The 22,913-nt window shown below is 43.7% G+C and overlaps 1 protein-coding gene across 3 annotated transcripts; it reads right to left on the reverse strand.

Annotated features, from left to right (window-relative positions):
- Positions 1-1,444: 1,444 nt before the first annotated feature.
- Positions 1,445-22,774, reverse strand: LOC112258291 (transcription elongation regulator 1). Of its 3 annotated transcripts, none has more exons than XM_024432570.2 (21): positions 22,693-22,774; positions 21,754-21,976; positions 21,430-21,582; positions 20,660-20,918; positions 18,664-18,912; positions 15,967-16,029; positions 13,798-13,992; positions 13,455-13,561; positions 13,200-13,285; positions 12,941-13,104; positions 7,159-7,234; positions 6,020-6,158; positions 4,872-4,961; positions 4,532-4,650; positions 4,239-4,389; positions 3,836-4,000; positions 3,415-3,597; positions 2,976-3,155; positions 2,674-2,757; positions 2,447-2,547; positions 1,445-2,132 (listed from the first exon to the last, which is right to left on the reverse strand). In XM_024432570.2, the coding sequence occupies exons 1-21, from the start codon at positions 22,737-22,739 to the stop codon at positions 1,931-1,933; spliced, it is 3,036 nt and encodes a 1,011-aa protein (XP_024288338.2). In that variant the 5' UTR covers positions 22,740-22,774; the 3' UTR covers positions 1,445-1,930. The 3 variants fall into 3 exon arrangements, with proteins under 3 accessions (XP_024288338.2, XP_024288336.2, XP_024288339.2); XM_024432568.2 differs by having other exon boundaries at positions 13,200-13,288; XM_024432571.2 differs by lacking the exon at positions 15,967-16,029 and having other exon boundaries at positions 13,200-13,288.
- Positions 22,775-22,913: the final 139 nt, after the last annotated feature.

Here is a 22,913-nt window from a genome sequence, read left to right on the forward strand (position 1 = left end):
TCCTGTTGTCCTGGTTTCCAGAAGAGGATGTCTTCCTTAATTGACCTCCCATGGACATATGCCAGGCCCGCCAAGACTGTTGACCCGCATAGAATTCACTGGCTTGTATGCAAAGCAGTAATTGTTTCAAAACATCTACCTGGTCACTGATGCGCCGTGAAACAGATTTTTGATGAAGGCATTGTTTGTAAAGTTTTTTTGGCCTTTCCCCCCCAGCATTGTCCCAGCCTTATCTACGGCAGCAGGAAGAATTAAGTCCTCCACAATAGTATGGGGCTGGCCTGTCCTAGCCACTCGGTAGCTCACCATATAAGACGCTTCTAGCCCCTTCTTATTAATGGTATCTATTGCTGTTATACATGTCTTACTACTCAAAAGTAGTCTTAATTCTCGCTCCAAAAACTCCCGTGGCTTATTTTTCAAAGTTGCTGATGGTTTAATTTTATTTTTTGGCAGTGAAATGAGGCTACTCAGGCAAGAAAAAAAAAGCCCCATTGGAGAATATAAATGGACTGTTTGAAAATGTGAAGATCGTAAAAGAAAAAGAAAATCACATTTTATTTGGCGTACCTCACAACAGCATTGCACGTTTACCCCAATTTGGGAATACCTGGTGTAGAGACAATCAAAATAACTGACCTATCCGCCTCCTCTGGAGGTAGTTGTGGATGAATTGATTGGTTCGATGAAATCAGTGGGCAGAGTAACAGGGGAGTCAAAAAAAAAAACATTTTAGGGAAGTAAACAGTTTGACCCACACAAGTTGCCAGTTCAAATCCCAGTGACTTTTGGTTTTCCAACCTTACCCAACATGAACTAATTACATTTCTTTTGTCAATCACCCTAACTTTGAACAGCTGTATGTGTCAAAACAAGACTGGTGCTATGGACTAGGCACTAGGAAAGGAACCCAATCTTGCCAATCTGCTTTCTTAAAAAGGGTATATTTCAGCAGAATGCACATTTTTACTTTGTTAAGACACATGCCTCGAGTCAATGGAGTCCTGTCAGGAGGACGATTTAAATGGTTTACGACACCTAGATACATTACAACACATCCTCGACTACCTCTGAAGGTGGTCAGGAGGACCTGGGCCCAGTTTCCCCAAAAGCATTTTAAGGCCAATTTCTTCATTACAACCTTCATGGGAGCACCCAGGCTGTATCACATCTGGCCTTGATTGGGAGTCCCATAGGGCGGCGCACAATTGGCCCAGAGTCGTCGGGGTAGACTGTCATTCTAAGTAAAAATTGCTAAAAAAAATCATTATTAACATTGCGTTGTTAGATTATTTTAAATGTCTCCTTTGTGGACACAATCAGAATGTGGACAAGATCAGGACATGTTAGCCCCAGGTACAAACAGGACATTTGATACCTACATAGATTACTCTAAATTGTTTGGTAACAAAAACATCAAACACTGACAGATCATAGGACAAGATTGTCAAAAAAAAGGTTGCCTTTAATCCAGTAAAACATTTACAGAAACAGCAACCTATCAAAATGAAACCGCTTTGAGAAGCATTTAAACTGTACTGTGAGATGGTACATGAAAATTACACCCTCTAACAGTTATTACCAAGACCTGCAATGCCTTGAGTCACAGAAACAGCTAAACTGATCATTTACATTGTCGCACATGTTGTAGGTTTCTCCAACTGCAGCAGATTGAAAACCACAGATGTATTACTATGCCTATCCCTTTGACCTTAGCCAAAAGGTCAGATGTTAAGGGTCACAGGGAAGTGGGCATATCATCATCAGGCCCTGTAGGCAGGAGGGGAGAGCCACGACGGCCCAGAACTGCATTTAATAAATACAGGGGGTGGATGTTCCGGGTTTATGATGAGGCATTACGACGTTACAGTTTTAAATACTGCACTAGGACAGGTGGGTTCATGCTCTGGCTCTCTAGCACTCTCCGTGGTCACTTAGTGGAGCGTCGCGTGGGCTCAGAGGCAGTGGGGGGGGGAGGGGGACCCCTGCGGTCCAGGTCCTCGATGTAGAACATGATTAGTTTACTCCTCTCCTCCGGGACACAGTCCAGCACCAGGTAACGCTTGTCGTTTTGCAGAACCTTCTCCACGTCCTTCAGGTGCTGGTCAGACTCCTGGAGCAACTTCCGCGACCTGAGGAGGACAACATGGGTGGAAGCAGTCAGTGGAAAAACGTGTTGGGAGAAACAAGACTAGAGTGGATCTTGCCGATATCTTGTGACTACAGTACAACAGTATAGGAGGGGTTAAGAGGCAGTGCAGTTGAAACAATAGCGCCTCCTGCTGACCCAATAGCAAACAAGCAATTCTTTGAGAATCCATTCTGAATTAGAAGTATAAATGCCATTAAAAGTAAAAACCAACTTATGATACATTTCAATTGAAACCTCATTCCCTCAGGTGGCAGTGTAAAGATGTCAAGCCAGCCCATGTGTTCAATCACCCACCTGTACGTGATGAACTTGGTCTCTTTCAGAAGCGTTCGGAAGTCAGCTTTGGCTGTGATGTACTTGTCTTTGATGTAGTCTTCAAACTCCCTCTGTTTCTTCTGAGAAACAAAGCACACACAAAACCCCTCAGCGTGTTTTTTTTTTGCCTGGTGTTTACTCAGTACATGGGTAGCTGACGTAAACAGCAGCACACAGGAAGGTAAAGAGAAAAGCAGAGGTCTTACTCGGTCACTACTGGAGAACTTGATACAGCGAGGGTCCTCTTTGATGATCTTCTTCATCTCCTTCCACGTGGTGGTCAGTGTGATCTTTGGGTGAACAAACAACAGCACTTACTATCAAGTCATTTGTCCCCGGATTACACACCATATCCGAAAGACATGCATGTCCGTCGTCTACGACGCCACCTTCATGTCAACAGCATGTTCAGACGGACTGCAGTGAGTTCCCATTTCGTGCGGCCATGTCAGTGTGCAACATGCCCTGGAATGGAGTGTCACACCAGCCAAAAGAAATTGCCCCTCACCATGACGGTCTCGTCCAGTAGCTGTCTGAAGTTCTCCTTCTTCTTCTTGGAGAGCGTCTCCACGTGTTCGTTGAACAGTTTCTCCTTGTCGTCCCTCTCCAGCAGAGAGGCGGACTCCCAGCGGTGGTCCTTACGCAGGTTACGCCGGGTGTCTGACCACGACGCATCAGACGACCTCACCTGATCACACAACACACACACCCCCCCCCCAGCATTAGGATCTGGCAAGTAGTTCTTTGTCCACATAAATCACTGCACAAGGCTGTGCATTAATGCAGTTAAAATAATAAATTACTTTTTGCATCCAGAAGTCATATGAAACAGGGCCAATTTTTTGGTACACCCAAGTTAAACTAGTAATTATAATCCTATTTTTCTTATTCAGTGAACTAACTTCAGGTGTGTGTGTGTGTGTGTGTGTGAGAAAGAGAGAGCTCACCATATCCGACATGAGGGCTCTGAAGTGCTGGATGGCCTCCTCCCTCTTGTGCTGCTCCCGTTCTCTGTCGATCTCCTTGGTCTGCTCAGAGCGGGCCTTCTGCACCTCACGCTCCCTCTCCCTCAGACTGGCCTCTATCCTGGCGGCGCGCTCCATCTCCTTCTCCTTATCAGAGTCCATGTGCTGGCAGCAGAGAGAGAAACCGTCACACACACACATAATATACACACACAATCATCACAGGCGGCATGACAGATGACTCCCATCACGTCAAGTGCTCAAACGGCGCCTAACCGCACGCCACTGAATAGTGGCAGGTTTGTGCCTATGGGCTGAGTTAGATGCCAGAAGAGCTGGAGTCAGTGTATGAATGAGGGCTGCAGGCAGCCTCTGAGCGAGGTGCCAAGGCTATTCCTCCCACCTTGGCCTGCTTGTCCACATACTGCTTGTAGAGTTCCTCTCTGGTGTTGGAGCTCTCCACAGCCTTGTAGCGGGGGTCTCCCTCCAGCTTGTCCTTCACCTTGCTCCAGCGCTGCCCTCCATCCAGGTGGTGGTCCCCAAGAAGTTCAAAGAAGTCCTGCTTCACCTGGGACAGACACGAGGGCAGACCAGGCTTATAAGAGGAACACACACACACACACACTTGGTCAGGTAGACATTTAACAACAACTTAAATGATTGTTCTAAGTGTTGTCAATTAACAATTTAGGTATTTCTTCCAGGTTTCCCTAAGCACAGAACTCAGGCAGCGAGGTACTTGTCCCAGCATATAATTTCCTCAGGCGTCTGTATTCAGTGGGCCATGGGGTTTTTCCAGTGCTCACCTTCTCTCCCCTGTTCTTAGAGTCCTCCTTCTCTTTCTTCTTGAGAGAGGTCATGAACTCAATGAAGATGGCCTCCCGGTCCTTCATCTTCTCGATGGCCTTGAACCGTTGGTCCTTGGCGTGCTTGGAGGCAAACTCACTGAACGTTGTCCTGAAACAAACAAAGACTCTTAGTTGGCCAAGAAACAACGACAATGCAAAATGGACACTTGACACTAAATTACTAATGAGTGCAACAGCCTGGTATACCAAGACAACGTTTGAACTGATGGGTGTTTGAAGCGAGTTCTGACCTGGCGGTGAGCTTAGCATCCTCCATCATCTTCCTGAACTCGTCCTTAGACTGCATCAGTTTATTCTTCTTCTCCTTCCTCTCCTCCTCAGCCCGGGTCTTCACATACTGGTCAAACACCTGTACAAGACCAGCAGACACACGGAACAATAGTTAGCGAAAATGAAGACATTCGTGGCAGGTAACCCCTAAGGATATTCATTACCTAATATCAGGGCTCTGACCTTCCCCCAAAAGTGAAACATAGCTCATGTTACCATAACACAGAATATGGCAAAGGAGACATGTTCTTGTACTTTTAAAACCAAAATAGATTAATTGATTCTGTAAGTATACAATACCTGCTTTCTCTCTTTTGGGTTGAGCAGCAGATACCGCGGGTCAAAAACAATCTTGTGCAGCTCTTTCTCCCAGGTAGAGAATGCTGAGACCTGCGGGCATGGGGTTAAAAGAGGGCATGAGACCAGGCCAATCAAGGTGAGCTTCAACAACATCCACATAACAAGTTCACTCATCAGTCAACTTAGTTGCTTTCAAGGAAAACAATAATCCTTTGGTCGTCCCCCATCAGAATCTAAAAGGGTCGGAATGAGTCACGAATTATTCCTCAAACTACTGACACACAAAGGAGCAATATAATAAGAGCAGAGTAAGGCAATAAAATGTCTGCATCACGCCTGGTGGTGCCCATGGAAAAGGCTCCAGAGACCAGGCAGGCAGCTCCAAATAAATCCCCTGCCAGGGTAGTTCAATACGGTTTTCAATACAATTTAGATTTATTTGTATTGCTGCTTTGGATGTGTCAGTTACAACAAGCTTCTGTTGGGGCAGAACAGAAGTTGAACACCTGGGTTTAGTCAAATAGGACAGAAAGGTTGACACATAGTTCATGTAATACATAAACAGAAGGTGAAGACAAGAAAGCTGAACCCAGATTAGAGATGAGACTATAACAATGTAAAATAGGCTATTATCTACTCTGCATGCCAGCTTGTAAACAAGGACCATTAACGACTGTCATAGGCAGTGTTGGCCTGTAGACATATGGATGGTATTGGACAAACCCAAGAACAAAAGCTATAGTTAGAAACACCTATACAGCATATGGCATGAGTCATTTTCAAAAAAAGAAAGATACAAAACGGTCACCGTTATGTACAATAAATGGATAATTATGAAATCATGTCTTCCCTACATAAAATAGTGAAATGTTAAATCCATAGCCTATCATTACAATTCAAAAATCAGACCATTGCAGTAACATTTTTTTATCTAACATTTTGTATTCCTTTTTTTTGTATTACCAAAGCAAAACATAGGCAGAAAGGTATTTGTCATTCAGCTGAGCATAAGAGAGAAGACAGAGGCAGAGGAATAAAAGGAAAAGGAGAATTAACTGAAGAGTGTACCTTGGTGGGCTTCCATTCAGATTAATGTGTCTAACATTACAGAGCTGGTTACAGTATTGCGTTGGATTGAAGTGTTTTACCCCTCTCTTCAGCAGCATGTCCCTGAACTGTGTCATGCGGCTCTCCAGGGGCACGATGGCCCGCTCTCGGGCCGCCTTCAGCTCCGCCTCCATGGCTGCCTCTTTCTCAGAGTCCGCCTCTTTCATCACTTCCTCCTTCCTGCAAGCAGAGGGAACACGTCAGGGACCAGGCACACGGGGACAGGGGAGAGCTAGAAGCACTTTGTGACATCTGCTGATGTAAAAAAAAAAAAAAAAAAAGGGCTTTATACATACATTTGATGATAGGGAGTTTACGGGGCTGGACTGGGGTGCAACTTAAGTTCTTTAAATAGGGAAACGATATGTTCTGCTCTATCCAGGTGGTATGACGAAGAAATAGTGGAGGTGCACTATACTTGACTGTTCAATCACTGGCCATCTCTAACAAAAGAGAACTCCAAATTATATACGATAGGCTTTGCGTAGGTCTTTACAGGTTTGGAGGTGGCAGGATTTGTCAAATACATGACCACTGATATTCATTGTCATGAACTTGGGATTCCATGTTCCACAATCACATAAAGCTAGGGCAGGACAGGGCAGTGAGGTGAATGTCTTAATTTGCTGTTTCATTGGGGTTCCTAAAGCAGTAGTTTTAGAAGCAAGGTGGTTACCTTGGAGGCCCATGTTGGCATCATGTGTTCTACAGGCCTTTCCCTGAACAATAGTCTCGTGTGCAACTGGACCAGTGTTTGGGGTAGCAGGGAGAGGCAGGCTTGGAGGGCACTGATGGGAAACAGTGACTGATTGGGTAACCTGGACAGTGACCATTGATTCACCACTTCAACAGACCCAGTGAAGACATAAATCAGGCTTTACTAAGGCAGTGCAAGCTTGGTCAAAAACTACTTCCCACCAAAATAGTCAGTCCCTCCACCCCCACAGAAAAAGATCCAAATTAAGCAATTTAGGGTTTGATGACAAAAACAAAACAAAAAAACACAAAAAAAAAACAACTAACAATTTAGATTTTTAGCCAGAGTACATTATAGGTTTATTTGAATTTGTACATGCTGCTTTATCTGTTTTGACAAGAGGAAGAATGACTGAGTGCCTCCTCATGCTGCTATTGGCCCCTGTGTTGGGCCCTTGGATGGAGAGGTGGACTGTGGACTTACTTCCTCTTCTTGGCCTTCACAGGCTCATCCTCCAGAGCTTCCTCTGCTGCCGCCTCCAGCTCCTCTTTGCTGATTCCTGAGGGAACGATAATTGATATGACAGCTGTGTAACATTATAAATGAGGCCATCCTCATGAAAACCCACAGAGGCATAATGAGAGTAGGGCTGTGAAGATTATGGAATCTTGTGTAATAATTCATTGTCAAGAGAATAGCTAGGGCTATTGTCAGTAATTTTATGGGAAAAATGTTTTGGACCTTGTAATGCATCTAGTTAAATTAGCTAGGACATACAGTGGGGTCAAATTATTGACACAAAAAATGGACAAAAATTACAGTATAAAATATATTCAAATACTGAGCTATATTGAATGCTAAAACATTTTATACTAATACAATTGCTCAGAAAAGAATTGTTTAAAAAGTAATACTTTTCTCCCCTCAAAAAGGTAGGGTAAAAAAAATGACTGACACCCCTGTTTTCAATACCTCACCTTGCAAGGAAACAAGCACTGAGCCTTTTTCTAAGATGTTTTATGAGTGGGAGAACACATTTGGAGGTATCTTAGACCATTCTCCCACACAGAATCTTTCCACATCCTTGATCTGCGCTTATGGACTGCCCTCTTCAATTCAAACCACAAGTTTCAATGGGTTTCCAGAGACAGATGAATTTAGATTGTTTAGGACAATTAACCATTTCTTTGAGGATTTCCGTGTGCGCTCGTAGACACACACACATACGTTCTGAAAGGCCCCAGAGTCTGCAATACCACTAAGCAAGGGGCACCTCGAAGACCAAGGAGCTCGCCAAACAAGTCAGGGACAAAGTTGTGGAGAAGTACAGATCAGGGTTGGGTTATAAAAAAAAGTAATCAAACTTTGAACATCCCACGGAGCACCATTAAATCCATTATTAAAAAAGTTGGCAGGGACTGGGAAACAGGTCAGAATTTAAGGAATGATGGGTGGCGCTAAATCCAGGGAGATTCTTGAGGGAAGCCTGTTTCAGTCTTCCAGAGATTTGAGACTGGGATGGAGGTACCCCTTCCAGCAGGACAATGACCCTAAGCATACTGCTAAAGCAACACTCGAGTGGTTTAAGGAGAAACATTTAAATGTCTTAGAATGGCCTAGTCAAACCCCAGACCTCAATCCAATTGAGACTCTGTAGTGTGACTTAAAAGATAGCTGTACACTAGCAGAACCCATCCAACTTCAAGGATCTGGAGCAGATTTGCCTTGAAGAATGGGCAACAATCCCAGTGGCTAGATGTGCCAAGCCTACAGAGGGATACCCTAAGAGACTTGCAGCTGTAATACCCACCAAAAAAAATACATTTCAATTCCAGGTTGTAAAGCAACAAAATAGGAAACATGCCAGGGGGGGAAATACTTAAGTCACTGTATATGTAGTACAGTTACATCAATTACCTCGTACCCCTGCACATCGACTCGGTACTGGTACTCCCTGCATTTAGTCATCTTATTTTTACTCGTTATTCATTGTGTATTTTATTCCCTGTGTCACACAGACACAAACTCAGCAGTTCCCGGGCATTTCTGGGGGAAATGGCCCTAGCCTTAACCCTCCGATCCAACCGGTCCCAGACATGCTCAATGGGATTGAGAGCTGGGCTCTTCGCTGGCCATGGCAGAACACTGACATTCCTGTCTTGCAGTAAAACACACAGAACGAGCAGTATTGCTGGTGGCATTGTCATGCTGGAGTGTCATGTCAGGGGGAGCCTGCAGGAAGGGTACCACATGAGGGAGGAGGTCTTCCCTGTAACGCACAGCGTTGACATTGCCTGCAATGACAAGAAGCTCAGTCCGATGATGCTGTGACACACCACCCCAGACCTTGACAGACCATCCACCTCCAAAATGATCCCGCTCCAGAGTACAGGCCTCGGTGTAACGATCATTCCTTCATCAATAAACGCGAATCCGACCATCACCCGATGTGAGACAAAACCACGACTCGTCAGTTTAGAGCACTTTTTGCCAGTCCTGTCTGGTCCAGCAACGGTGGGTTTGTGCCCATAGGCGATGTTGTTGCCGGTGATGTCTGGTGAGGACCTGCCTTACAACAGGCCTACAAGTTCTCAGTCCAGCCTCTCAGCCTATTGCGGACAGTCTGAGCACTGAAGGAAGGATTGTGCGTTCCTGGTGTAACTCGGGCAGTTGTTGCCATCCTGTACCTGTTCCGCAGGTGTGATGTTCGGATGTACCGTTCCTGTGCAGGTGTTGCTACACGTGGTCTGCCACTGCGAGGACAAATCAGCTGTCCTTCCTGTCTCCCTGTAGCACCGTCTTAGGCATCTCACAGTACGGACATTGCGATTTATTAGCCACATTTGCAGTTCTCATGCCTCCTTGCAGCATGCCTAAGGCACATTCAAACAGATGAGCAGGGACGCTGGGCATCTTTCTTTTGGTGTTTTTCAGAGTCAGTAGAAAGGCCTCATTAGTGTCCTAAGTTTTCATAACTGTGACCTTTATTGCCTACCATCTGTAAGCTGTTAGTGTCTTAACGACCGTTCCACATGTGCATGTTCATTAATTATGGTTCAAGCATGGGAAACAGTGTTTAAACCCTTTACAATGAAGATCTGTGAAGTTATTTGGATTTTTACAAATGATCCTTTAAAGACAGGGTCCTGAAAAGGGGACGTTTCTTTTTTTGCTGAGTTTATATACACACTACCGTTCAAAAGTTTAGGGTCACTGAGAAAATTCATTGTTTTCTAAAAAGAAAATCAATTTTTGTCAATTAAAGTAATGGTGTAAATGACAATTGTAGCTGGAAATGGCGATGTTTTATGGAATATGTACATAGGCCCATTATCAGCAACCATCACTCCTGTGTTCCAATGTCATGTTGGGTTAGTTAATCCAAGTTTAACAATCATTTTAACAAGGCTAATTGATCATTAGAAAACTTTTGCAATTAGGTTAGCACAGCTTAAAACTGTTGTGCTGATTAATGCAGCAATAAAAAAATAAAAAAATGGCCTTCTTTAGACTAATGCATCAGCATTTGTGGGTTTGATTACAGGCTCAAAATGGCCAGAAACAAAGCCTTTCTTCTGAAACTAGTCAGTCTATTCTTGTTCTGAGAAATTAAGGCAATTCCATGCGAGAAATTGCCAAGAAACTGAATATCTCATACATCACTGTGTACTATGCCCTTCACAGAACAGCGCAAACAGGCTCTAACCAGAATAGAAAGAGGAGTAGGAGGCCCCAGTGCACAACTGAGCAAGAGGACAAGTACTTTAGAGTGTCTAGTTTGAGAAACAGACGCCTCACAAGTCCTCAACTGGCAGCTTCATTAAATAGTACCTGCAAAACACCAACAGTGAAGGGGCAAAGAAAAAGCCAATAAAAATGGCCAATAAAAATATTGGAGCTGAGCAAAAGAACAGACACTGGAGAGAGGAACTCTACCTTGAAGGCCATCATCCCGGAGTTCTCTCTTCACTGTTGACGTTGAGAGTGGTGTCTTGCCGTCTCAAGTATTCAGACCCTTTACTTAGTCCTTTGTTGAAGCACCTTTGGCAGCGCTACAAGCTTGGCACACCTGTATTTGGAGAGTTTCTCAAATTCTTCTCTGCAGATCCTCTCAAGCTCTGTCAGGTTGGATGGGGAGAGTTGCTGCACAGCTATTTTCAGGTCTCTTCAGAGATGTTAGATCGGGTTCAAGTCTGGGTCACTTAAGGACATCCAGAGACTTGTCCCAAAGCAACTCCTGTGTTGTCTTGGCTGTGTTTTTAGGGTCGTTGTCCTGTTGGAAGTGGAACCTTCACCCCAGTCTGAAGTCCTGAGCACTCTGGGGCAGGTTTTCATCAAGGATCTCTGTACTTTGCTCCAATCATCTTTCCCTCAATCCTGACTAGTCTCCCAGTCCCTGCTGCTGAAAAATATCACCACAGCATGATGCTGCCACCACCATGGTTCACCATATGGATGGTGCCAGGTTTCCTCCAGACGTGACGCTGGGCATTCAGAATAAAGAGTTCCATCTTGGTTTCATCAGACCAGAGAATCTTGTTTCTCATGGTCAGAATGTTTAGGTGCCTTTTGGAAAACTCCAAGCAGGCTGTCATGTGCCTTTTACTAAGGAGTGGCTTCCATCTGGCCACTACAATAAATGTCCATCTGGAAGATTCTTCGATCTCCACAGAAGAACTCTAGAGCTCTGTCAGATTTACCATTGGGTTCTTGGTCACCTCCCAGACCAAGGTCCTTCTCCCCCGATTGCTCTGTTTGGCCGGGTGACCAGCTTTAGGAAGTGTCTTTATGGTTCCAAACTTCTTCCATTTAAGAATGATGGAGACCACTGTGTTCTTGTGGACCTTCAATGCGTCAGACATGTTTTGGTACCCTTCCCCAGATCTGTGACTCGACACAATCCTGTCTCGGAGCTCTATGGACAATTCCTTGGACCTCATGGCTTAGTTTTTGCTCTGAGATGCACTGTCAACTGTGGGACTTTGTATTTACAGGTGTGTGCCTTTCTAAATCATGTCTAATCAATTGAATTTACCACAGGTGGACTCAAATCAAGTTGTAAAAACAACAAGGATGATCAATGGAAACAGGATGCACCTGAGCTCAATTGAGTCGCATAGAAAAGGGTCTGAATACTTATGTAAATAAGGTATCTTATTTGGCAAAAAAATGTCAAAACTTATCGATTTGTCTTTATGGGGTATTTTGTGTAGACTGCTGAGGATCTTTTTTCCCCCCCATTTTAGAATAAGGCTGTAACGTAACAAAATATGTAAAAAGTCAAGGGGTCTGAATATTTTCCGAAGGCACTGTGTGTAGATCACACACACAGTGACCTTCAGAAATTATTCAGACCCTTGACTTTTCCACATTTTGTTACGTTTACAGTCTTATTCGAAAGCGAGGAAGTCACTCGCTGGGTGGGGTAAGTTTCTCAAAAACAAAGTGATATCGCAAAAGTAGTGTCTTGACCCTGATATAACTTTATCCAGGATATTTAAGGGGGAAATCTGGTTGTGTCCCCTTACGAGGCTGAAACTTAGCCACAAGTGGATCTTCCAGCAAGACAATAACAACCACATATTAAAAAACCCCACAAAGGAATGGTTTATTGGCCACAAAAATCAACATTTTGCAACGGCTAGCAGTCTCCGGACTTCAAACCGATTGAAAACATGTGGTTTGAATGGAAGAGGGCAGTTCATAAGCGCAGACAATGGATATCAAGGATCTGGAAGGATTCTGTATGGCTGAAGGGGCAAAGATCCCTCCCAATGTGTTCTCTAACTCATAAAACATTATAGAAAAGGCCTCAGTGTCGTTATCCTCGCAGGTTGACATATTGAAAGGTATTGAAAACGGGTGTCAATTTTGATCTATATATGAATTTATTTGTTCAACAAAATCTCTTTCTCTGTGCAATTTTTGGAACGTACAATTTAGCTCAGTATATGAATTATTTATTTTCCAGCATTCATTTCTGCTCATCTTTATCAAGGGTGTCAATTTCAGACCTCTCTGTAACTAATGAACACAACACAGCTTTGGTGATATCCCGTCTCAAAAACAAATCTTCTTGACCGCTTGGAAATTAAACTTCTCCTAACAGTGCCGTTCAGCTCGTAAAATAGATTACATAAAGTTGGTAAAACTGGTTTAAAAAAAAAAAAAAGCTATTGGGTAAACTGTATATACACTTGAATAGAAATTGGAATCCCACCTTCTCCTAAAATCAAACATTTTTTTGGGGTGTGCGTGTTCGTACCCAGCTTCTTGGTGGCGTCCTCCAGGCCTCTTTTGTGAGGTGGTTCCTGGATATTCTTGTCAACGTCGGCCCGCCCCACCAGCTCATCTGGCCGGTCCCACATGGAGAGACGCGTGGTGGGATTGTAGTAGAAAACACGCTCGTCACCGGTCCACACAATACACCTACACATGTTCAATAGGGCACATGGGCAGGAGAGTGATTAAAGTTCAGCCTCATACAACAGCACATGGCTCCATCACCATCGGTGGGTACATACCAGGGAGTGCCAGGGATAGGGTTAGTGGCTACTGGCTTGGCTTTCTGTGCAGTCTTCTCCTCTTCAGTCATCTCTTCCTCCTTAACCTCCTCAATGAAAGGAATACAACCGTTAAGAGTATTCTTCAAATGATCCACCCTATCAAATTTTAACATTTAATGCTGCGGATGTAAAAAAAAGTTTTTTTTTTAAAAGGGCTGTTGAACATTTGATGCCAACTTTCTGACTAGGAGACCGCGCCAGCTCTCCTCTTACCTCTTTCATCTCATTAGGGGGTTCTATTTTGGGCTCCTCGTCCTCCATCTCCATGGCCTCCTCCTCCAGGGCCTGCTGCCTCTCCTTGGCCTTCTCTGCCTCCCTCTCTACAGGAGAAGAAACTCACACACATTAGACATGCAACAGTTAAATATCAAATTTTATTGGTCCCATACACGTGATTAGCAGATGTTATTGTGGGTGTAGTGAAATGTTTGTGCCAAGTTTCCTAAGAGCTAGTCGCGATGCTGCCATCTCCGTCGGCGCCATCATCAATATTTCACTAACCAGTCCAGGAAGAATGATAGCTGGCTGTAGAGACCCAAGCTTTAAATAGACCAACCTTTCTCCCGTAGTTCCTGGGGCTTGTCCCAGGTGGACTCTAGTGTGCGGTTGTTGTAGTAGTAGGTTTTCCCATCGGCCGTTTTGTACTCGGACCACTCTGGGAGTTGGAGGCCTGCCAAGGCGGGCGCCGCCAGGGCCAATTGGGGGTGGTGCATCATGGGAACAAGGGGAGGGGCCATGCCGGGCAGCATACCTGTAGAAGGTGAAATACACAGACTACTTCTTAAGACATTCAGCTCTGATAAAGCCCTAACCCCAATCTATTGCACATCTAATCAACACCAAACATACAGCATGGGATGGGTAGTAGCAGAGGTTGATGACATCTTTGCTAGTGCCTCTTATTCCTAAAATGTATTGATGTGCACTACCAGTCAAAAGTTTTAGAACATCTTCTCATTCAAGGGTTTCTCTTATTTATTTTTTTACATTGTAGAACAAGAGTGAAGACAACAAAAGTATGAAATAACACAGAATCATGTAGTAACCAAACAAATATATATTTGAGACTCTTCAAATAGCCACCTTTTGCCTTGCATACAGTTGGCAGGCTCTCAACCAGCTTCATGAGGTAGTCACATGGAATGCATTTCAATTAACAGGTGTGCCTTGTTAAACGCTAAGGAAATAAATTCCACAAATTAATGCATTTGAGCCAATCAGTTGTGTTGTGAAAAGGTAGGGGGGTAATACAGAAGATAGACCTATTTGGTAAAGATCAAGTCCAAATTACAGCAATAACAGCTCAAATAAGCAAAGAGAAACAGTCCATCATTATTTTAAGACATGAAGGTCAGTCAATCCGGATAATATCAGAAATTGCAGCCCAAATAAAGGCGTCACAGAGTTCAAGTAAGACACATCCACTGTTCAGAGGAGACTGTATGGAATCAGGCCTTTATGGTCAAATTGCTGCAAAGAAACCACCACTAAAGGACACCAATAAGAAGAGACTTGCTTGGGCAAAGAAACACAAGCAATGGACATTAGACCAGTGTAAATCTGTCCTTTGGTCTGGAGTCCAAATCAGAGATTTTTGGTTCCAGCCTCTTTGTGAGATGCGGTGTGGGTGAACGGATGATCTTCCCATGTGTTTCCCACCGTAAAGCATGGAGTAGGTGGTGTTATGGTGTGGGGTGCTTTGCTAGTGACAGTGATTCATTTATTTAAGCAGCCAACAAGTGCTCAACATAAGTGGGAACACCTTCAAGACGGTTGGAAAAGTATTCCAGGTGAAGCTAGTTGAGAGAAAGCCAAGAGTGTGCAAAGCGGTCATCAAGGCAAAGGGTGGCTATTTGAAGAATCTTTAAAAAAAAATTTTTTAAATAAAAAACATTTGATTTGTTTAACACTTTTGGTTACTACATGATTCCATATGTGATATTTCATAGGTGATGTTTTCACCATTATTCTACAACATATAAAATAGTAAAAAGAAAAGAAAAACCATTGAATAATTACGTGTTCTAAAACATTTGACCGGTTGTGTATATAATATAAGAATTCACCTGAAATATAGAAAGGTCTTACGCGAAACATTTACACCCAATTCCCCACACTGGAAAGAAATTGGCCTTCCCCTGGTTAGTCACACAAGTAACATCTAAACTGAGCCACTGAGATGTTAACAAAAACACACAAAAGGCATGCCACAACAAGAAAATGATTATCAAATGAAAATACAACATTAATGTGATTATCCTCTACTGAATGGAAAATAAGGGTGCCTGTCGAAACAAGGTCCAATACTCCTTTGTCACTGTCTACAAAATAAATGACCACTCCGCTCTTAAAAATGTTACCCTGCTAAAGTAGCCTAGCTAAAATAGCTAAAACCAACAGAATAACAGTGACATTACTGATGCAAGTCTACAACGCGGTTACATCCAACAAGACACATCACACTGATGCCAAAAATAAATTGGTTGTTTATCATAATTACAAGGGCAGAGAAGCATCAGAACTGTATAGTTTAAACAAGAAAGAATGTCCTAAAATGTCTAAATCACTAATTTTGAGGAAATATAAAAGGAAAAAGATACGACAGCAATACTTTCACATTGTTTAGCGGTGCCTAAGCGGCAAAAAATAAGAAGCATAATTTTCACAACACACCACTAACATGCCACCTAACAAAATGCTGACTGGAGACGTTTGAAAGAATTACCGTTATTGTTGGAGGAGACTGTCTTTATATAGGGAGCGCCTACTATCTGCATCATTGCTACACCTGCAAGAACGGACAAGCAAGCATGTTGTTGGGACACAGGAGAAGAGGTGCCAGCTGCCAGGGCAAGGCAGACAGCTATTGACACAACACATATACAAAACTAGGCCCACAACTATAATATCACTTTGATAAAACCACATTAGTATTCTCTTCCTGGCAACAACAATACGGAAGAATAATTTGGTCATGTAAATGGAGAGAGTATTGAACATTTATTTTAATTTTTTTTATGTATTTAAATTCAGGAAAGTAGATTAAGTCACCTAAAATTAACACCCCCTTTCCTTATAAGGCAGTATGTCGAAAGCCTTCGAATTGGCTTTCTGCATTTTTTTCTCTAGACGCCTTGCTGAACTTGGGCAACGCTGACATTTACAGGACTGAAAGGGACTTGTTTCTGCAATAATTAGTGCAAGAAAAAAAACACGACCTGCAACAATTTCAAAGACTTTACTGAATTACAGTTCATATAAGGAAATCAGTCAATTGAAATAAATTCATTCTACCCTAATCTTTGGATTTCACATGACTGAATACAGATATGCATCGGTTGGTCATAGATACCTTAAAAAAATTTTTTTTTTTTTAAATGTATTTTTTAAAAGGACCACAAAACCAGTCAGTATCTATCTGGTGTGACCACCATATGTCTCATGTAGCTCGACATCTCCATCACACAGACTTCATCAGGCTGTTGACTGTGGAATGTTTGTCCCACTCTTCAATGGCTGTGCAAAGATGCTGGATATTGGAGGGAACCGGAACACGCTGATGTACACGTCAAACCAGAGCATCCCAAACATACTAAATGGGTGAAATATCTTGCGAGTATGCAGGTCAAGGAAGAACTGGGACATATTCAGCTTTCAGGAATTGTGTACAGATCCTTGCGACATGGGGCTGTGCGTTATGCTGAAACATGAGGTGATGGCTGCGTATGAATGGCACGACAATGGGCCTCAGGATCTTGTCCCGGTATCTCCAGGCATTGAAATTGCCATTGATAAAATGCAATTGTGTTTGTTGCCTGCAGCTTATGCCTACCCATACCATAACCCCACCATGGGGCACTCTGTTCACAACGTTGACATAAGCAAACCGCTCGCCCACACGACACCATATGTGGTCTGCGGTTGTGAGGCACTGCCAAATTCTCTAAAACATTGGAGATGGCTTATGGTAGAGAAATTAACATTAAATTCTCTGGCTACAGCGCCGGTGGACATTCCTGCAGTCAGCATGACATTTGCACGCTCCCACAACTTGAGATACCTGTTGCATTGTGTTATGTGACAAAACTGCACATTTTAGTGGCCTTTTATTGTACCCAGCACACAGTGCACCTGTGTAATGATCATGCTGTTTAAAATCAGCTTCACCTGTCAGTTGGATGATTGTGACGGAGGATAAATGCTCACTAAACAGGGATGCAAACCAATTTGAGCAACAAAAAAAAAGCCTTTTGTGCATATGGAACATTTCTGGGATCTTTTATTTCAGCTCATGAAACACATGGGAGCAACACTTTACATGTTGCGTTTGTATTTTTATTCAGTGTAAAATGCTAAGAGTTGAATGTGGAATAAAACTATTTTCATTGGCACTTTGAAGTCAAGCCAGATTGGGCTTTCTTTGTTTGGCTAGCTGAAATTGCATTTCCACTGCTTCCAGAAATGTCATGTTGTTAGGTAGCCAATGTGACTGCAAATGGCTTTGCCAATCTTGCTAACTAGCAAGATGTTGAATAATTTAATTCACCCTCACCATGCAATAACTAACGTTATCACATAGTCCTATCAGTACCAGCCAGACTTACGTCAGTTAGCTAGTTAAACGGTTAGCGTCGATGCCAGCATAACAGGCGAGATAGCTTAAATCCTACATTGCTTATCATGGCATTGACTATTTGCTAGCTAGCTAACCAAGCAAACCAACCGACATGTTTGATATGATGTAGCTTGCTAGCTTTCAAAACGACCTGACCAGCAAAATTTGCTGCTGGCGCACGTTAGCCTACTTGTTTCAACTAACGTTAGGTAGCTAGCATTTGAGGGCTGACTGTTCAAAGTTTGTATAGTGCAAAAATGAATGAAGGATCCAGCTATGGTGGAAATTCGTGTAATGTCAGACAAGCAGTTCTGCAGTAGTCAATGTGCTAGCTAAGAGCAATGAGCCCAGACAAGCTAGCTAAACATATCAGCAGCCAGCAGTGATCAGCTTGGTGGTTGCATATTAACAGAATTACCAGCCAGAGTTCTAATCGAGCTGGCACCAGTTGTGAAACTGGGCTGCACTGGCCTGGGTTTCCCTCAACCCAGCTTGAATTTGAGAATTCCATTCGAACGTTGCCCTAAATTTTAAATGCCAGTGGAAAAGTTTTAAGAATCATAAAAAAAACTAAGTAGAAACAAGTTGAATTGATTTGCCCAATTATTTACTCCAGCCTTGACCAGGACCATTCTACAATAATTGTTTAACCTATTGCTTTATCAGAAGATGAAAATAGGAGACATAAAATTATGACAAACAAATGAAGAGATGACACATGACAGAGTATGGAAAGGGGTGAAGAGGCAATACTGTTAAAAGTGGGTAGAGAGCGGAGGGTTTGGGATGAGGGCGCTTATGTCTTACCGGGCAGTGGGATGTGCATGCCTGGTAGAGGCAATCTGAAGGGGTGCATGACCCCTGGGGGGAAGCCTGGGATAGTGGCCGTGTGAGGCTGGGACATGGCGTGGTGGGGCAGGCCAGTTGGGAGACTCTGGGGCAGCAGGGACATGGTCTGGACTGGTGTCACGGAGGCTGGCACGGTGGCTACACTGATGGTCACCGCAACACTGGAGGGGACGGAGGCCACAGGCTGCAGATCTGTAGCAGCAGAAACTGGACAAAGACCAGCAGACAGTTGCAACACAGTCTGGTCATGTAGTACAACCAACCATAAACAAGCAGAAAACAACCCATTACCAACTTTGTGAACTTCACCAAATCAGGATTTCTCACCATACAAAAGGTCAGACATGCCAAAAACTTTGATGGGACCCAGATGTCCCTCTCCCATTTACAGTGGCTTGTGAAAGTATTCACCCCCCTGGGCATTTTTCTATTTTGTTGCCTTTACAACCTGTAAAATGTATTTTTTGGGGGGGGTTGTATCATTTGATTTTTCACAACATACCTACAACTTTGAAGATGCAAAATATTTGTGTGTGTGAAACAAACAAATATCACAAAAAAACTGAACTTGAGCATGCATAACTATTCACCCCCCCAAGTCAATACTTTGTAGAGGCACCTTTTGCAGCAATTACAGCTGCAAGTCTCTTGGGGTATGTCTCTATAAGCTTGGCACATCTAGCCACTGGGATTCTTGCCAATTCTTCAAGGCAAAACTGTTCCAGCTTGTTCAAGTTGGACGGGTTCCGCTGGTGTACAGAAATCTTCAAGTCATACAACAGATTCTCAATTGGATTGAGGTCTGGGCTTTGCCTAGGCCATCCCAAGACATTGAAATATTTCCCCTTAAACCACTCGAGTGTTGCTTTAGCAGTATGCTTAGGGTCATTGACCTGCTGGAAGGTGAACCTCTGACCCAGTCTCAAAACTCTGGAGGACTGAAACAGATTCCCCTCAAGAATATCCTTGTATTTAGCACCATCCATCAATCCTTCAATTCTGACCAGTTTCCCAGTCCCTGCCGATGAAAAACATCCCCACCGCAGGATGCTGCCACCACCATGCTTCACTGTGGGGATTGTGTTCTCGGGGTGATGAGGTGTTGGGTTTGCGCCAGACATAGCGTTTTCCTTGATGGTCAAAAAGCTCATCTGACCAGAGTACCTTCTTCCATATGTTTGGGGAGTCTCCCAAATGCCTTTTGGCGAACGTGTTCGCTTATTTTTTTCTTTAAGCAATGGCTTTTTTCTGACCACTCTTCTGTAAAGAGAATCTGTAAAATGTACAGATTCTACAAAGCTCCACAGCGGAGATTGGAGTTCCTTCAGGGTTATCTTTGGTCTCTTTGCTGCCTCTCTGATTAATTCCCTCCTTGCCTGGTCCGTGAGTTTGTGGGCAGCCCTCTCTTGGCAGGTTTGTTGTGGTGCCATATTCTTTCCATTTTTAATAATGATTTAATGGTGCTCCGTAGGATGTTCAAAGTTTCTGATATGTTTTTTTTTTATAACCTAACCCTGATCTGTACTTCTTCACAACTTGGTCCATGACCTGTTTGGAGAGCTCCTTGGTCTTTGTGGTGCTGCAGACTCTGGGGCCTTTCAGAACATGTGTTTCTACACTGAAATCATGTGACGGATCATGTGACACTTAGATTGCATAGGTGGACTTTATTTAACTAATTACACGACTTCTGAAGGTAATTGGTTGCACCAGATCTTATTTAGGGGCTTCATAGCAAAGGGGGTAAATACATATGCACGCACCACTTTTTCATTATTTTTTTTTAACAAGTTCTTTTTTTCCATCTCACTTCACCAGTTTGGACTATTTTGTGTATGTCCATTACATGTCATCCAAATGAAAATCTATTTAAATTAAAGGTTGTAATACAAAAAAAAAGTAGGAAAAACACCAAGGTGGATGAAAACTTTTGCAAGGCACTGTATGTACTCACTAGCAATGGTCTGGGACACAGAGGTGGTGGTGGTGTTGGAGTCTGGGCTGGTGGTCATGGTGCTGGATGGGGCGGGGGCCTGTGTGGACACTGGGGAGGGTATAGCAGCTGTAGTGCTGACTGATGTGATGCTACTGGAGGAAGCTCCCGTCCCCACCGGGGTCACCATAACAGGGTTGAGCTCTGCCTGCTGGATCACCTTCACCCCCTCAGGTTTGCTCCAGGCTGACTCTCGAGTCCTGGCATTGTAGTAGTACACCTAGGGGGAAGGGTAGGGGGAGATAGACGGGTTGGTTTACAACGTCACAAAAACAATGTGCACACTTCAATGGGGCAGAAGTCTGTGTGGCGTTTTAATTCTGGGATGGCCAGACCGCTAGCAACAACAAGAAGCTGCCATGTGGGGAATCGCAGGTGGCTCATTTCAGCTAGTGTTATCTTGTTCTTGATACCATGCCTTGTTTGGAGGTGTTTTGACTGATGTCACGTCTACGCTAATATGGCTAAAATTCACAAGCTAATCAACAACTGTCACAATATATTTGAGAGAAATTCAAATGTATTTATGTTTTCAATAAACAAATATAGTTTACATGTCAACAATCTAAGCCAACCCTGTCTGTTTTACCCCATAGTTGTGCATGCGTCAGTTGTGTTGCTAAACAACCAACCCATCTATAACTTGAGGGAAACACAGGAAAATATTAATTCCGGTAGGTTGAAATATTACAGAACTATGTAACAGCCCAATGTAAAAGGCCATTCTTTACTTTTCCCTCCGGTGTCTTGTTCTCCACCCAGATCTCCTCAGCAAGGGGCAGAGTAGGGGCTCCAGCTCCTGGAACTGGGGGCATTCCAGGGGGGAATAGCATTCCTGGGGGTGGGGGCATGCTGCCCATTGGAGGGGGCATGAAAGGAGGTCTCTGAAAAACAAAAACATTCCAATTTCAAGCCTTTTATACTAACTATGCAGACTGATGTTCTGGCTCTCAATGCATTCCGAGCTCTGACAGACCAAAAGTGCAGCAGTCATACTTTGGAATAGATGGATGGTCTAAATTCTAAAAATATCCTTGCATCACTGGCAGGTGTACCTGTAGGTGAGGGGGTCCAAGAGGCGGGGGCATGCCTCCTGGTGGGGGGATGGGTGGCATGCTGGGGTCAAACGGTGGACGCCCGAATGGTGGCCCCCTTGGTGGAGGCCCTCTCATCATACCGAAAGGGGGAGGCGGGGGTCTGAGAAGTGGGGGTGGACCACGCATCACTGGGGTTGGAGGAGGAGCAGGGCCGCGGAAACGCAACGTCTGCTGCGTCATCCTGGAAACAAACCAAATGTACCTGGCTCAAAAATCAACACAACATTTTACTCGCTAGCTTTCCTACCCATGTTCAGGTTACTGTTTGTAGCAACAGACTAGCGTCTCAAAATATTCACTCATGTTATCAAGCTAGCTAACTATAGTAGCTAGCGTATTACTTACGTTGCGCGGTCAAGCTAGCGATTCATCGCTTGATGGCATCAAACGACGCAGTGACTGTCGCTAAATTTGACAGTTTCACTGGTTAAACTGGTAATCCGCGGGCCAATGAACAGTAACTAGTGAATGTGTATGCTGACCAGTTAGCTAATGTAGCTACTCTAGGCTAACTAACGTTGGCTAATGTTATGCCATTCAAATCGACGCGCAGTCTGCACGCCCAGCTAACGGACCATTTCAGAAACAATCGTCCGTGTCTAAGTAGCTATTAAGTAGTTTATGTTGAAACTGCTTTGCTTAACTCGACGAATAGCATCACCTTTTAGCAAAATATACGATGAGTCAGGTTGTCTAGCTAGCTAACGTAACGAGGCTAATGTTAGCAACTAACTAGCGTGGCCACATTGAAAAGTCAGCGGCAGCAACGAATGTCCTCGCGAGCACATGTAACAAATCATTGGGAGTTCAGTTTCACAATAATGTCAAGTTAACAACCGCATAAAACATTATTTATCACAAATATCGATCACTTGGGTTTATTCGCTATAACCTCACCTGTTGTCGTTAAACCCAATACTTTCACCGTCTCCGTGGTCCGCCATTACAGGGAAATCAAACGATTCTTCCTGGAAACACCTCCTTGACACAAACTTGGAAATAGCATTGGCCAAATGGCCTGTCAATCATAGTAGGGGGGGTCAGTCGGCATTAACATCTGATTGGATGCCAAAAAAGTCATAGTCTGGGCAGAGGGCTCTGCGTCTAGCCACTGTGAT

This window comes from Oncorhynchus tshawytscha, linkage group LG09 (genome assembly GCF_018296145.1).
Source record: "Oncorhynchus tshawytscha isolate Ot180627B linkage group LG09, Otsh_v2.0, whole genome shotgun sequence".
NCBI classification, from domain to species: Eukaryota; Metazoa; Chordata; class Actinopteri; order Salmoniformes; family Salmonidae; genus Oncorhynchus; species Oncorhynchus tshawytscha.